Below are 16,135 nucleotides of genomic sequence, written 5' to 3' on the forward strand. Positions count from 1 at the left end.
AAAATAAAAAAAAACATTTCTCCTATATATCCTTTATACAGTCAACCAACCTTTCTAAGAGAGCTTACTTTACCCTTAATAACTAATGAAAATACATTTTAAAAAAAATTGGACATTTTTTATCCCCCCCCCCCTCTATAATAAGAAACCTGGTTAAGCGAATGCCTAAATCTGAGTATTTAAAATTCGAATGATAGGTCTATAGATTCAGACCATAGACTTGTATATTAAATCTAGAAACCGGAAACAAACAAATTCTTATCCGCGATAGATGAATTCACAGACCTATATACATAGATTTTTATGTACGTAACTCTATTTCAAGCTCTAAGGGAAGTCGCCACAATCAATCTTAGAACAGTAATGATCTTTAGTTTTCAAAGTTTAGAAATAATGCAAAATCGTTTCTCGGATTTTCTTTAGAATGGGCTATTAATCACAGACCTATATATTCACGCCAATATATGAAACAAAGCCATTTCCTGTTAAATTCCATTGAGATAATGTTTCAAAAATCCTAGATCGAAATTATTCATGTCTCTTGATTTAAATCATCTTATGCACATGTAAATAGATAGTAAATAGAGTAACACCTTTAGTAAAATCACTAAATTTAGAAAGCCTTCAGGACAGAAGGCTCAAAAGTAAAGTATCAATTATACATAAAACACTGAACCATAATCTTCAAATACAAAAACAAAATTTAATAAAATACTCAGAAAGACACAAAGATAAAGGCACATTCCTCGTCCCATATGCTAGGACAAATTTGTACAAATGCTCCTTCTTCCCTAGTGCTATTAGAGCATGGAGTGGTTTGCCTGAGCTAGCCAGGAAAACCAGTGACTTGGCAGAATTTAAGTCATTGGTTAATATGCAGAGACTAAATGCATGACGCGTAGGACGTAATCATCTTCTTTTTTAAAGTAACGTCTGTATTATATAAGATAAGATAAGATTATATAGATTTTTCTAGATTATCTATCTAAAAATTGCAAAATAATAATTACGAGACGAGAGTGCTCTTATTTTTGATGTTCAATTACTAGATCTAGATCTAAAAAATTAAATTATATGTTACATAGGTTAGGGTTGAAAAAAAAAACAACTTTACTTTTTTTAACTACTTTTACAAAACAACGCCTTGTTTCAACTTTTAAAAAAAATTTCACATTTTTTTTTAGTTTTAAAAGATTTCCATGTCCAGTCTAGATATAGTATATATATGTCAATGAAACATACCATTCAAAATGGTGTAAAAAATAAACGACTATTTATTTATTTTATTTTCTAATCATGAATACTTTCGGGAATATCCGCTGACGCGCGTGTGTGTGTGTGTTCAAGAAATAGGTATTGGGTTCTTTCCTTGAAGTAAAAAAGAATTAAATTAACCTTGCTTATGAAAAATTTTAATTTTTTTGAAAAGTGATGCTCAACTTTCTTCTTCTCGTGGGCCAAATAAATTCCCAAAACTTTTGTCGCGGTCCACATCAACGCAGAAAATAGAAATGAAACAGCAGATGTCATTTTAATCAGTAATACTTTGTATCAAGCATAATTTAAGTAGTAATTAGTTGGTTGTTTTCTTCTGTGTATCAGGCTGTATCTGAAATACCTCAGGTTGAAACATTAACGTAAGATTGCTTTATAAAGAATAATGTTTTACTTAGAAAACTGAAAACATGGAAGTCAAACATAACGCTCATGTAAAGAAGATTTGGAAAGTTAATGTTTACACTGCATAGAAATCAATTGTATGTTTTGCGGTTTGTCAAATAGGGAAGTCTGGTTTTGAAAGTCAATCAGTGCCGGTTTCAGGTCTGTCGTTGCACTGGACACATGAACAGCCAATGGATCTCTGAAGAGACTATTTTACTTTTCAAAAAAAAAACTACAAATCTTTGATTAAAGCTATCATTCAAGAGCCTGGGAATTTAAATAATTCTTGCTTTGAGGAAAGACATGGTTAGCTGTTGGTCCTTTTCACTGGTAATTTCCCTTGGAAGAAGATTATCTCTTAAGTCAATATGGATCTATGAAATGAATTTTTTCCTTTTCTTGTAATTTGATGTTGTCAAGCTGATTGTTTAAGATAAGATAAGATAAGAAAAGATAAGATAATTTTATTGATCCAATCTAATGGAAATTCAGTTTGACTACAATTGACAAGCTCAGCTTTCAAGCTTTCAGCTGCATTCTTCTTTTTAGGTCACATTTCTTCCACCACGTCTTCCACCACTTTCAGCATTTAGTGTCACAGTACATTTCTTCCACCACTTCTAGCATTTTAGCGCAGTGAAACATTTCTTCCACCACTTCTAGCATTTTAGCGCCGTGAAACATTTCTTCCACCACTTCTAGCATTTTAGCGCCGTGAAACATTTATTCCACCACTTGTAGCATTTTAGCGTCGTGAAACATTTCTTCCACCACTTCTAGCATTTTAGCGCCGTGAAACATTTCTTCCACCACTTCTAGCATTTTAGCGCAGTGAAACATTTCTTCCACCACTTCTAGCATTTTAGCGCCGTGAAACATTTATTCCACCACTTGTAGCATTTTAGCGTCGTGAAACATTTCTTCCACCACTTCTAGCATTTTAGCGCCGTGAAACATTTCTTCCACCACTTCTAGCATTTTAGCGTCGTGTTACATTTAGCGTTATGATACATTTCTTCCCCCACTTTTAGCATTTAAGGTTTTTGTAGCGACAGTTTCGCCGTCTCATTTTGTTGACTTATCTTAGAAAATATTTTCATTACGCCAACATTCCCTGGAAGTCATTTAACTCTTTCTCTCCTAACTGACGATACCAACGTTGATTCCACCAGAATGTGGTAAATAATTACGGAGAGAAAGAGTTAAAATGTAATTTACGACCAGAGCCACGAATGCTGTCACAATTGAGCATTGTTTCATGATTGTCGTTTATCTTGTTAAACATCACACATTCTTTACAAATTAAACACATATCAATATGTTACAAATTAAACACATATCAATATGTTACAAATTAAACACATATCAATATGTTACAAATTAAACACATATCAATATGTTACAAATTAAACACATATCAATATGTTACAAATTAAACACATATCAATATGTCGACTAAGAAGATTAGTACACTTTTTTGCAGCCATAGCCAACTTTTAGCTAGTTCAAATTTTCCGCTTTGCATGCTGGATGGGTCCCGTGGGGCATACCTGCAAATGAAAGTTTGAGATCCCCTATCAAATTAAATGTTCTTGAGCGCCACCTCGCTCTAATGTATCTGTGAGTAGGTTTCATTGTTTTAATTCCTCATAGGAGGTAACATAAGACATTTAAATAAGTTATAAATACATCCCTTTATACAGAGGGATTGTCAGAAAGTCATATTTATAAAATATTTTGTTATTAGATACAATATGAATTTTAATGACAGTGCTTATTTCAATTATAAAATAAGAAACTCATATATGGTAATTAGAGTATTCCATTTCATCTCATTCAATTTTCTTAGTATAAAAATATATTTAACAAGCATAAACAATAAAACAAAAATAAAAGACCATTCCTCCTTTATGCAGTCAACCAACCTTTGTAAGAGAGGTTACGTTTCTATTAATGACCATTCACAATTAATTTGTAAAAAATTTAAATTCTTTTACTCCGCCCCATCCCCCCCCCCTAAAAAAAAAGTAATTTAATAATTTACAACTACAGTGAGCCATGAAAGTGCGGCCCCCACTGCGGCCGCATAGGTTGCAGTGCCCTAAGGCCGGCCCTGGATATGTCTATAGATCCAGACTTTTAAAAATGGTTCGCAAAAATAAACGACTATATATTTACTTTACTCGTTAATCATGAAAGCATTCGGGAATACCAGCTGACGTATGCGTGTCCAAGATATAAAATGTCTTGACTTCCATATCAAATTGTATTTTTAATATTTTTAATTTTTTTTTTTAAATTACAGCGGTCAAATCGATTTTTTTTACAGAGGTATACACAATTGTCTGATTTCTAGAAAAATCGTTAGAACCGTTTTCAAAATCCGTGTCCATGTTTTGCCGATGAAGAAATTGCAAGCTGATTAGAGGAATAGTAAAAATATTTCATTTTGTTAATACTATTTCATCATTTTCCCCTTTGGAGTGGATGGTCCAAAATGAATGCAAAACGTATAATTATTTCTAGTATTTCTACACTGTATAGTAAGCGATATTCTATCTATATTTCAATTATAAAATAATTAAAACTAAATTAATGTTTTAAAATTGGTTGATTACTTTCTCAGATATGAAACACAAATCCGATAAATATTTCCAACACTAGAAAATTTACTAAATAAATTTCAACAGTTTCAATAAATTAGTATTGATCTAAAATGAAAAGATTTAGTAAACATTGTGCAATTTAGGTCATTGGTTAATATGCATATTTAAATGCATGACGCGTAGGACGTAATCATCTTCTTTTTTGAAGTAACATCTGTATTATAAAAGATAAGATAATGGTTATGCGTGCCCTATGGTTTGTGTACTGATTGGTTTGAGTATTGGTTGGTTTGTGTACTGGTTGGTTTGTGTATTGGTTGGTTTGTGTACTGGTTGGTTTGTGTACTGGTTGGTTTGTGTATTGGTTGGTTTGTGTACTGGTTGGTTTGTGTATTGGTTGGTTTGTGTACTGGTTGGTTTGTGACTGGTTGGTTTGTGTACTGGTTGGTTTGTGTACTGATTGATTTGTGTAATGATTGGTTTGTGTACTGATTAGTGATGTGTACTGGTTGGTGATGTGTTCTGATTGGTGATGTGAACTGATTAGTTTAAGCACTGATTGGTGATGTGAACTGATTAGTTTAAGCACTGATTGGTGATGTAAACTGATTGGTGATGTGAACTGATTAGTTTAAGCACTGATTGGTGATGTGAACTGATTAGTTTAAGCACTGATTGGTGATGTGAACTGATTAGTTTAAGCACTGATTGGTGATGTGAACTGATTAGTTTAAGCACTGATTGGTGATGTGAACTGATTAGTTTAAGCACTGATTGGTGATGTGAACTGATTGGTGATGTGAGCTGATTGGGAATGTGTACTAATTGACGATGTGTACTGATTGGTGATGTGAACAGATTGGTTTAAGCACTGATTGGTGATGTGAACAGATTGGTTTAAGCACTGATTGGTGATGTGAACTGATTGGTGATGTGAACTGATTGGTGATGTGAACTGATTGGTGATGTAAACTGATTGGTGATGTGTACTGTTTGGTGATGTGAACTGATTAGTTTAAGCACTGATTGGTGATGTGAACTGATTAGTTTAAGCACTGATTGGTGATTTGAACTGATTGGTTATGTGAACTGATTGGCGATGTGAGCTGATTAGGAATGTGTACTAATTGACGATGTGTACTGATTGGTGATGTGAACTGATTAGTTTAAGCACTGATTGGTGATGTGAACTGATTAGTTTGTGAACTGATTGGGAATGTGTACTAATTGACGATGTGTACTGATTGGTGATGTGAACAGATTGGTGATGTGAACTTATTGGGTCATTGTTTAGGTCATTGGTTAATATGCATATTTAAATGCATGACGCGTAGGACGTAATCATCTTCTTTTTTGAAGTAACGTCTGTATTATAAAAGATAAGATAATGGTTATGCGTGCCCTATGGTTTGTGTACTGATTGGTTTGAGTATTGGTTGGTTTGTGTACTGGTTGGTTTGTGTATTGGTTGGTTTGTGTACTGGTTAGTTTGTGTACTGGTTGGTTTGTGTATTGGTTGGTTTGTGTACTGGTTGGTTTGTGTATTGGTTGGTTTGTGTACTGGTTGGTTTGTGACTGGTTGGTTTGTGTACTGGTTGGTTTGTGTACTGATTGATTTGTGTAATGATTGGTTTGTGTACTGATTAGTGATGTGTACTGGTTGGTGATGTGTTCTGATTGGTGATGTGAACTGATTAGTTTAAGCACTGATTGGTGATGTGAACTGATTAGTTTAAGCACTGATTGGTGATTTAAACTGATTGGTGATGTGAACTGATTAGTTTAAGCACTGATTGGTGATGTAAACTGATTGGTGATGTGAACTGATTAGTTTAAGCACTGATTGGTGATGTGAACTGATTAGTTTAAGCACTGATTGGTGATGTGAACTGATTAGTTTAAGCACTGATTGGTGATGTGAACTGATTAGTTTAAGCACTGATTGGTGATGTGAACTGATTAGTTTAAGCACTGATCGGTGATGTGAACTGATTGGTGATGTGAGCTGATTGGGAATGTGTACTAATTGACGATGTGTACTGATTGGTGATGTGAACAGATTGGTTTAAGCACTGATTGGTGATGTGAACTGATTGGTGATGTGAACTGATTGGTGATGTGAACTGATTGGTGATGTAAACTGATTGGTGATGTGTACTGTTTGGTGATGTGAACTGATTAGTTTAAGCACTGATTGGTGATGTGAACTGATTAGTTTAAGCACTGATTGGTGATTTGAACTGATTGGTTATGTGAACTGATTGGCGATGTGAGCTGATTAGGAATGTGTACTAATTGACGATGTGTACTGATTGGTGATGTGAACTGATTAGTTTTAGCACTGATTGGTGATGTGAACTGATTAGTTTGTGAACTGATTGGGAATGTGTACTAATTGACGATGTGTACTGATTGGTGATGTGAACAGATTGGTGATGTGAACTTATTGGTGATGTGAACTGATTGGTAATGTGTACTAATTGGTTTGTGTACTGATTAGTGATGTGAACTGATTGGTTTGTGTACTGATTGGTGATGTGAACAGATTGGTTTGTGTACTGATTGGTGATGTGAACTGATTGGTGATGTGAACTGATTGGTGATGTGAACTGATTGGTGATGTGAACTGATTGGTGATGTGAACTGATTGGTTTGTGTACTGATTGGTGATGTGAACTGATTGGTTTGTGTACTGATTGGTGATGTGAACTGATTGGTTTATGTACTGATTGGTGATGTGACTGATTGGTTTGTGAACTGATTGGGAATGTGTACTAATTGACGATGTGTACTGATTGGTGATGTGAACAGATTGGTGATGCGAACAGATTGGTGATGTGAACTTATTGGTGCTGTGAACAGATTGGTGATGTGAACTCATTGGTTTGTGAACTGTTTGGGAATGTGTACTAATTGACGATGTGTACTGATTGGTGATGTGAACAGATTGGTTTGTGTACTGATTTGTTTGTGTACTGATTGATGATGTGAACAGATTGGTGATGTGTACTGATTGATGATGTGAACTGATTGGTTTGTGTACTGATTTGTTTGTGTACTGATTGATGATGTGAACAGATTGGTGATGTGTACTGATTGGTGATGTGTACTGATTGGTGATGTGTACTGATTGGTGATGTGTACTGATTGGTTTGTGTACTGATTGGTGATGTGTACTGATTGGTGATGTGTACTGATTGGTGATGTGTACTGATTGGTTTGTGTACTGATTGGTTTGTGTACTGATTAGTGATGTGTACTGATTGGTGATGTAAACTGATTGGTGATGTGTACTGATTGGTGATGTGTATTGATTGGTGATGTGAACTGACTAGTGATATGTACTGATTAGTGAAATGAACTGATTGGCGATGTAAACTTATTGCAAATGCGCACTAATTAAACTTGTGTACTGATTAGTAATGTGTACTCCTTGCAAATGAGTACTGATTGCTGATTTATGATATGAACCTATAATGTGACCTTATTCTATTTTTTTCAGTAGCGAGGTTTGTGTCAAAAGCAAGGTCACAGAAATCTCAGTGTAAATTATAATTAACCAATCAGATAAAGAATGCATGAAAAAGTGGCATACGTCAGTTTCTAGAAGGTCGTAGCTGATAGAAATAAATAGATCAGAAGTTTATGGGATTCTAGAAAAATACGATTTAAAAAGATAATAATTGGGGAAAAGTGATTTAGTCGGGGTCCTGGAGTAGTAGCGGCCCTTGAGTAATTGCCGGTCATTGCGTTTTAAAATTTCTTTGCGTTGTAACGGGTCCTGTAGATGTAGTGCGTCCCTGAGCTTGTGAAATCATTGAGTCATAGCAGGTCCATAAGTTGTAAATATATTTGAAGTGAAAGTAAAGTCTATGTCAAGAAGATAGGACAGTTTAGTTTTCAGTTCAATCAATAGATTTACATGCCATTACATTGTGAGTTTCTGTAGTTCATCGATTGTGTAAGAATATATTGTAAGTAATGCTGTATTGTGAATTATTTGAATTAATGTTTAGAAGGAGTTCATTAAAAGAAAGAAAAAAAAAAGTCCAGAAGTTTCTTCAGTGTATTTTATCGTTTTATATTTCCCTGCCTAGTGACTCTATATATCTATCTCTAAATATAATTCTCTTGCTGGCCCAACCGGGACACTACGATGGAAAAGTCATGAAAAGATAACTCTTTTATTTCTGCAAGTTGGACTAGAGTTACTCCACGTAACTTTCGCTTTGACAGAGAGCGAGGCTCAGTAAAAAAAAGAGGGGGGGGGGGCGCGTATGCTACGCCGCGAGTCGGCTCGTAAGTCTTGTCTTTGGATCCGAGGATTAATGAGGAATGTAGTATTTCCCGTGGCTATGCAGCCCCAGCTGTGACCTACATACATAAATATTTATATAAATAAATATATATAGGAAAGATGATTAATATTAAAACATAATCATCAATATTGAATCATTATAAATATTGGCACTAGAACAATAGCAGCTATCACAATGTGTACTGACTACTATTGGAACTGATACATTTCACCACTTTTACGATTCCCCGTGTCGCCACTAAGTGTAGTCGAGGGTAACAGCGGCGTGTGTTCTCGTCTAGAGTGGACACTAGTGTCACTGATAACATACTTAGTCTATTGTAACAAATTGTATTAAATTTGTGACACTTGTAAAATGTTTGTAAAATGTTTTACATGTTTCGGATGTTCCTTCCGAGTTGAAGATAGTTTACTTCCTAGTCCAAACCTCCCGCAGGACACCGGGGGATGGGAGCGGGTAGTGTTTGAACCCTCGACAGTCGATAAATCCGAACGAAAGTCCAGCGCGCAAACCGCACGACCAGGCTGCCATCATTAGAGCGTGAAAGTATAAACATGTGTCTCGTCAACCTAGAAGTCAATAATTATACAGTCATCCTAGAAGTCAATTATTATACAGTCAACCTAGAAGTTAATTATTCTACAGTCAATCTAGAAGTCAATTATTATAAGTCAACCCAGAAGTCAATTATTATACAGTCATCCTAGAACTCAATTATTATACAGTCAACCTAGAAGTCAATTATTATACAGTCAACCTAGAAGTCAATTATTATAAGTCAAGCTAGAAGTCAATTATTATACAGTCAACCTAGAAGTCAATTATTATACAGTCAACCTAGAAGTTAATTATTATAAGTCAACCCAGAAGTCAATTATTATACAGTCATCCTAGAAGTCACTTATTATACAGTCAAGCTAGAAGTCAATTATTATACAATCAAAGTAGAAGTCAATTATTAAATAGTCAACATAGAAGTCAATTATTATACAGTCAACCCAGAAGTCAATTATTATACAGTCATCCTAGAAGTCAATTATTATACAGTCATCCTAGAAGTCAATTATTATACAGTCAACCTAGAAGTCAATTATTATAAGTCAACCTAGAAGTCATTTATTATACAGTCAACCTAGAAGTCAATTATTATATAGTCAACATAGAAGTCAATTATTATACAGTCAACCTAGAAGTCAATTATTATGCAGACAACCTAGAAGTCAATTATTATAAGTCAACCTAGAAGTCAATTATTATACAGTCAACCTAGAAGTAAATTATTATACGTTCAACCTGGAAGTCAATTATTATACAGTCAACCTAGAAGTAAATTATAATACAGTCAGCCTATAAGTCAATTATTATACGTTCAACCTGGAAGTCAATTATTATACATTGAACCTTGAAGTCAATGATTATACATTCAACCTAGAAGTTGATGGCGAAAAAAGGGAGACACCGCAATTAAAGTCAAGTACAACTTCACACATGGATTATCTTTCTTTTATCACTTCAAAGTAGGCTAATTAGATAATAAAAAGATGTTTCAAATGAACAAACAAATATTTTTAGTTCTATTTCCCAGACTACACATTTACATTCGAAAAACCTTATATTTAACTCTAATCAATTATAATACAGTCAACCTAGAAGTCAATTATTATACAATCAACCTAGAAGTTAATGGTGAAAAAGTAGAAAGCAGATGGAGATGACTCAATTAATGTTAACTACAACTTCACACATGGATTATCTTTCTTTCATCGCTTCTAACTAGGCTAATTAGAAAATAAAAAGATGTTTCTAATGAACAAATATTTTTAGTTCTATTTCCCAGACTACACAATTACATTTAAAAAACCTTACATGTAAAAATCTATTTAACTCTTTCTCTCCTTAATTTGTGCTTCACTAGCCTGTTATTATTAAACTTCAATTACCTTTTTTTTTTTTTTATGCAATCAGAAGATGTTATATTAGGTGTATAGTTATAGAAGAATGTATGCTCTTTTAATATAACACACAGTTAACACAAAGTAGTCTTAAGTTAACTTATCTTCCCGATGTTGTTCTCTATCCAGGCATAACAGAAATGAGCTACGCTGGTGTAAAAGCGCGTGGCCTAAACTTCCTTTGTTTTACTTGGTCAGGCAGGGTTAAAGTATATGCATGTTTTTCGCATTTTCTATACAGTCGTTTACCCCTGCAGCAGTAAATCTTTGTTTTTTAACTCTTCATTTACCAGGCAGAAAGGGGTGAAAACCAATGTGGCGTAATCGAGTATATAGTTTCAGTGCTTCAACTCGGTGCAGTGTGGGATCTTCAGAAGTTGGTTCTGTATATAAACTAATTAGTCCCCTTGAATTAGTGTAAATATTATATTCAAAAGAACATTAAGAAGCAATATTACGGAACAAATGGACACAGTACGATGCAAGATCCAGGAACAAATGGACACAGTACGATGCGAGATCCAGGAACAAATGAACACAGTACGATGCGAGATCCAGGAACAAATAGACACCGAAAGATGCAAGATCCAGGAACAAATGGACACAGTACGATGCCAGATACAGGAACAAATGGACACAGAACGATGCGAGATCCAGGAACAAATGGACACAGTACGATGCGAGATCCAGGAACAAATTGACACAGTACGATACGAGATCCAGGAACAAATAGACACCGTAAGATGCAAGATCCAGGAACAAATGGACACAGTACGATGCCAGATCCAGGAACAAATGGACACCGTAAGATGCAAGATCCAGGAAAAAATGGACACAGTACGATGCAAGATCCAGGAACAAATGAACACCATATGATGCTAAATCCAGGAACAAATGGACACAGTACGATGCGAGATCCAGGAACAAATGGACACCGTAAGATGCCAGATCCAGGAACAAATAGACACAGTAGGATGCGAGATCCAGGAACAAACGGACACAGTACGATGCGAGATCCAGGAACAAATGGACACAGTACGATGCGAGATCCAGGAACAAATGGAAACAGTACGATGCGAGATCCAGGAACAAATGGACACCGTAAGATGCCAGATTCAGGAACAAATGGACACCGTAAGATGCCAGATCCAGGAACAAACGGACGCCGTAAGATGTAAGATCCAGGAACAAACGGACACCGTAAGATGCAAGATCTAAGAACAAATGGACACAGTACGATGCAAGATCCAGGAACAAACGGACGCCGTAAGATGTAAGATCCAGGAACAAACGGACACCGTAAGATGCCAGATCCAGGAACAAATAGACACCGTAAGATGTCAGATCTAGGAACAAATGGACACGTAAGATGCAAGATCCAGGAACAAATGGACACCGTAAGATGCAATATCCAGGAACAAATGTACACCGTAAGATGTCAGATCCAGGAACAAATGGACACAGTACGATGCCAGATTCAGGAACAAATGGACACAGTTCGATGCAAGATCCAGGAACAAATGGACACCGTAAGATGCAAGATCCAGGAACAAATAGACACCGTAAGATGCAATATTCAGGAACAAATAGAAACCGTAAGATGCCAGATCCAAGAACAAATGGACACCTTAAGATGCAAGATCAAGGAACAAATGAACACAGTACGATGCAAGATCCAGGAACAAATGGACACAGTACGATGCAAGATCCAGGAACAAACGGACGCCGTAAGATGCAAGATCCAGGAACAAACGGACACCGTAAGATGCAAGATCCAGGAACAAATGGACACCGTAAGATGCCAGATCCAGGAACAAATAGACACCGTAAGATGTCAGATCTAGGAACAAATGGACACAGTACGATGCCAGATTCAGGAACAAATGGACACAGTACGATGCAAGATCCAGGAACAAATGGACACCGTAAGATGCAAGAACAAGGAACAAATAGACACCGTAAGATGCCAGATCCAGGAACAAATAGACACCGTAAGATGCCAGATCCAGGAACAAATGGACACCTTAAGATGCAAGATCCAGGAACAAATGGACACAGTACGATGCAAGATCCAGGAACAAACGGACACCGTAAGATGCAAGATCCATGAACAAACGGACACCGTAAGATGCCAGATCCAGGAACAAATGGACACAGTACGATGCACGAACCAGGAACAAATGAACACCATAAGATGCTAAATCCAGGAACAAACGGACACAGTAAGATGCAAGATCCAGTAACAAATGGACACCGTAAGATGCAAGATCCAGGAAGAAATGGACACAGTACGATGCAAGATCCAGGCACAAATGAACAACATAAGATGCTAAATCCAGGAACAAATGGACACCGTAAGATGCAAGATCCAGGAACAAATGGACACCGTAAGATGCAAGATCTAGGAACAAATGGACACAGTACAATGCAAGATCCAGGAACAAACGGACGCCGTAAGATGCAAGATCCAGGAACAAACGGACACCGTAAGATGCAAGATCCAGGAGCAAATGGACACCGTAAGATGCCAGATCCAGGAACAAATAGACACCGTAAGATTCAAGATCCATGAACAAACGGACACCTTAAGATGCAAGATCCATGAACAAACGGACACAGTAAGATGCAAGATCCAGGAACAAACGGACACCGTAAGATGCCAGATCCAGGAACAAATGGAAACCGTAAGATGCAAGATCCAGGAACAAATGGACACCGTAAGATGCAAGATCCAGGAACAAATGGACACCGTAAGATGCAAGATCCAGGAACAAATGGACACCTTAAGATGCAAGATCCAGAAACAAATGGACACCGTATGATGCCAGATCCAGGAACAAATACACACATTAAGAATTGAGATCCAGGAACAAATGGACACGATGAAGATACTGCAACAAATAGGTACGTTTCAGTCGCGAGTACACTGGAAGGCCAAAATAGACTCGTTGGTAAAGGAGCCGTTAGTTAATCAAGATTGTGGCTACAAACTTGACCTCAGCATCAATCCGATGATTATTCTCCACTTAGATTGAAAGCAATGCCGGTCAGCGGGACATGAGAACATTGCTGGGCTTCTCGTAAGACGTTTTTAGCCAACGGACTTGTAATCGGTCCTACAGGTTATTATGACCAAACGATCGAGTCTCAATTTGATCCAATTAACACAATCCAACTAAGCGTATCGGAGTTCAATGAAAATTTTAATTAAATAGTTAAAGATTATTTAAAAGTCCCTTCTACGAAGGGAGATAAAAATTAGATTCTACAATAGTTATAATTACCATAAATCCTGAGAAAAGTGTAAGTACAAGGTTTTATAAAGACAGAATAGTGAAACAGCTTTAAAGTTATAGACTTAGACTTAGGTCCTCCCGCGCCGTTCGGCGCATCGGGCGGCAAGCTGTCTCCATAAAGATCTGTCATTGGCAATGTCTGAAGCCTCCTCCCACCTGGTGTCCACTGTTTTGAGGTCCTCCATGAAAGTGTGGCGCCACGTTATACGAGGACGTCCCTGTTTGCGCTTTCCTCGTATTGGCCTCCATGTCATCGCAACTCTTGGTATGCGTAGTTCATTTTGTCGGAGAACATGTCCTGCAAACCTCATGCGACGCATTGTCACAGCCTCACTAAGTGTTCGACTTCCAGTTCGGCATAGGATTTCCTTGTTTGAGACCGATCTATATAACTGACTCCCGAAATCCGTCTTCCCAGTGTCGCGCCAGGTCCTCCAAACAGTTGACTGCTATCACGCAGGACAACACTTAGCTCCAGACATTTGAGATTCCCATAACCTGCAGATCCCTTCAGCCGAATCTACAACAGTCTTTCCTGTAGAATCAACATGTTTTATTTAACCCGTGTTGAACAGTGCTTGATGCGCACCATCAGAGTCGGTGAGTATATGTACTTTTAAAAACCAGCTCCACTTATTACGTAACCTGTGAAGTTTCCATTAGACTACTGTGATCTGATAGGCCCATTAGCATATTTCCGTTTCTGGTCTATATCAGCTATGCATAAAGCGTTATAAAGGGGGCAGATATTAGATGGATGCGAAGATTGAAGAAGGGGAACGCGAAGAAAAAAAATATTTTCATGGTAGCTTTTTAGACCAAGTAGAGAGGACATTATTAACAACGTTTATATAATGTAAATAACCTCAGTAGGAGACATCACTTCACTTTCTGGGTAGAATCTGTTAGAATGTAGACCGTCTGAAGCAAGATGAGTCACAGCTGTTTTATATTTGTAATGTTGTTAATATATTTCCAGTCAAATTTTAAAGATCAAGTGCAGAGACATGCTTACGGTGATAATAAGGCCGTTAAGGTTCCATCTCTCAAATTAAACGTACTTACGTAGATCTCCTGGATGAGCGCTAGAGCGCTTGGATTCCGAACCGGAATCCGGGGTTCAAATCCTGGTGATTGGGTTGTTTTATTTCGGGATCTTTGGGCACTTTGGGCGTAAAAGTCACTTTTCATAGTCACACATATCATAGTTCAGTGAACTTACCTAATAGAGCTTACATGACATAAAAATAATATCCCATTAATTAGCGATGTCGAGATGTGGACTTCGCCACTTTATGGATGATAATACATTGGTTTCCGCTTCGTTCGAAGTGGTAGTCACACTTCAACAAGGGAAATAACCAGATAAACTCGATAGTCTACAATGTTACTTCCTTTTCTCATTAAATTTTAACAGTGTTCGCAGAATCTCTCTACCATAGCGTTCTTTGAAGTGTTTTTCTTTTTCTTTTTCTTCCTTAAATTGTAAGCTAATTATATTTTCAATTTCAAGGATTTTGTATTTAAGAAATAATCGGTGAATCCATTTTATTGAGAACTTAAATCGCTACTGTGTTAGTGATTATTTGTACAATACAATGCATATTTGGTCGTTGTGCTGATTACTTGAAACAAAGATAGCCGTGGGCCACAATAACAAATGACCTTTACATCTACAGCCCCATAGATCGCAAGGTCTTATTCGTTCTCACCTATATAAATAAGCTTCTCACTTTCACATGTATATTGCACTATTGGTACTTTCTAAGTCAAGGGAGATAAATATTGTGTTGGAATATCAAGAGTTCTTTAGTCAAATGTGTCACTATAAATAAATTATTTCCTAGTGTTATAAATATATAACACATCTGGACAATACGCATAATAAATGTTGGATATACACGCACTTCATCCTGCATTTTATCACATGGCAAAATATTCATCGACATCTAGACCAACAGAAATGTAAGACTTTGAGTCTCTAATTGAGTTCATTGCAAGGAATCTACACCGCGGATCATTATACCTAGCAGCACTGTTGACGCCACTGTGATATGGCTGTCTTGTTCACGCTTGAAGTGATCAACGTAATGACAAGGGTTCAAAACTCATCACGTCACACTCGCTGTGGTATCATTAATTAATTAATCGCTAGTCAATTTTACACCAGCATGTATCTATATAATAATAGGCTCTTTACAAACTTTATCCCAAACATCGTATCGCATGGACACTGATGGCGAACAACTAGTTAACAAAGAAGGAGACATTTATACATGGATTATCTTTCTTTAAACACT

The 16,135-nt window shown here is 36.6% G+C and overlaps 4 protein-coding genes across 4 annotated transcripts; 3 read left to right on the plus strand and 1 right to left on the minus strand.

The window, feature by feature from the left end:
* The first annotated feature begins 11,004 nt into the window (after positions 1–11,004).
* Positions 11,005–11,415, plus strand: LOC129922737 (uncharacterized protein PF3D7_1120000-like). Its single transcript, XM_056009683.1, has one exon. It carries the CDS (start codon positions 11,005–11,007, stop codon positions 11,413–11,415), a length of 411 nt encoding a protein of 136 aa, XP_055865658.1.
* Positions 11,416–11,433: 18 nt separating this feature from the next.
* On the plus strand, positions 11,434–11,757 carry LOC129922738 (uncharacterized). Its single transcript, XM_056009684.1, has one exon. It carries the CDS (start codon positions 11,434–11,436, stop codon positions 11,755–11,757), a length of 324 nt encoding a protein of 107 aa, XP_055865659.1.
* Positions 11,758–11,843: 86 nt separating this feature from the next.
* On the plus strand, positions 11,844–12,383 carry LOC129922739 (uncharacterized). Its single transcript, XM_056009685.1, has one exon. The coding sequence runs from the start codon at positions 11,844–11,846 to the stop codon at positions 12,381–12,383; it is 540 nt and encodes a 179-aa protein (XP_055865660.1).
* Positions 12,384–12,563: 180 nt separating this feature from the next.
* Positions 12,564–13,109, minus strand: LOC129922740 (uncharacterized). Its single transcript, XM_056009686.1, has one exon. It carries the CDS (start codon positions 13,107–13,109, stop codon positions 12,564–12,566), a length of 546 nt encoding a protein of 181 aa, XP_055865661.1.
* Positions 13,110–16,135: the final 3,026 nt, after the last annotated feature.

Source organism: Biomphalaria glabrata, chromosome 14 (assembly GCF_947242115.1).
Source record: "Biomphalaria glabrata chromosome 14, xgBioGlab47.1, whole genome shotgun sequence".
Lineage (NCBI taxonomy): Eukaryota > Metazoa > Mollusca > Gastropoda > Planorbidae > Biomphalaria > Biomphalaria glabrata.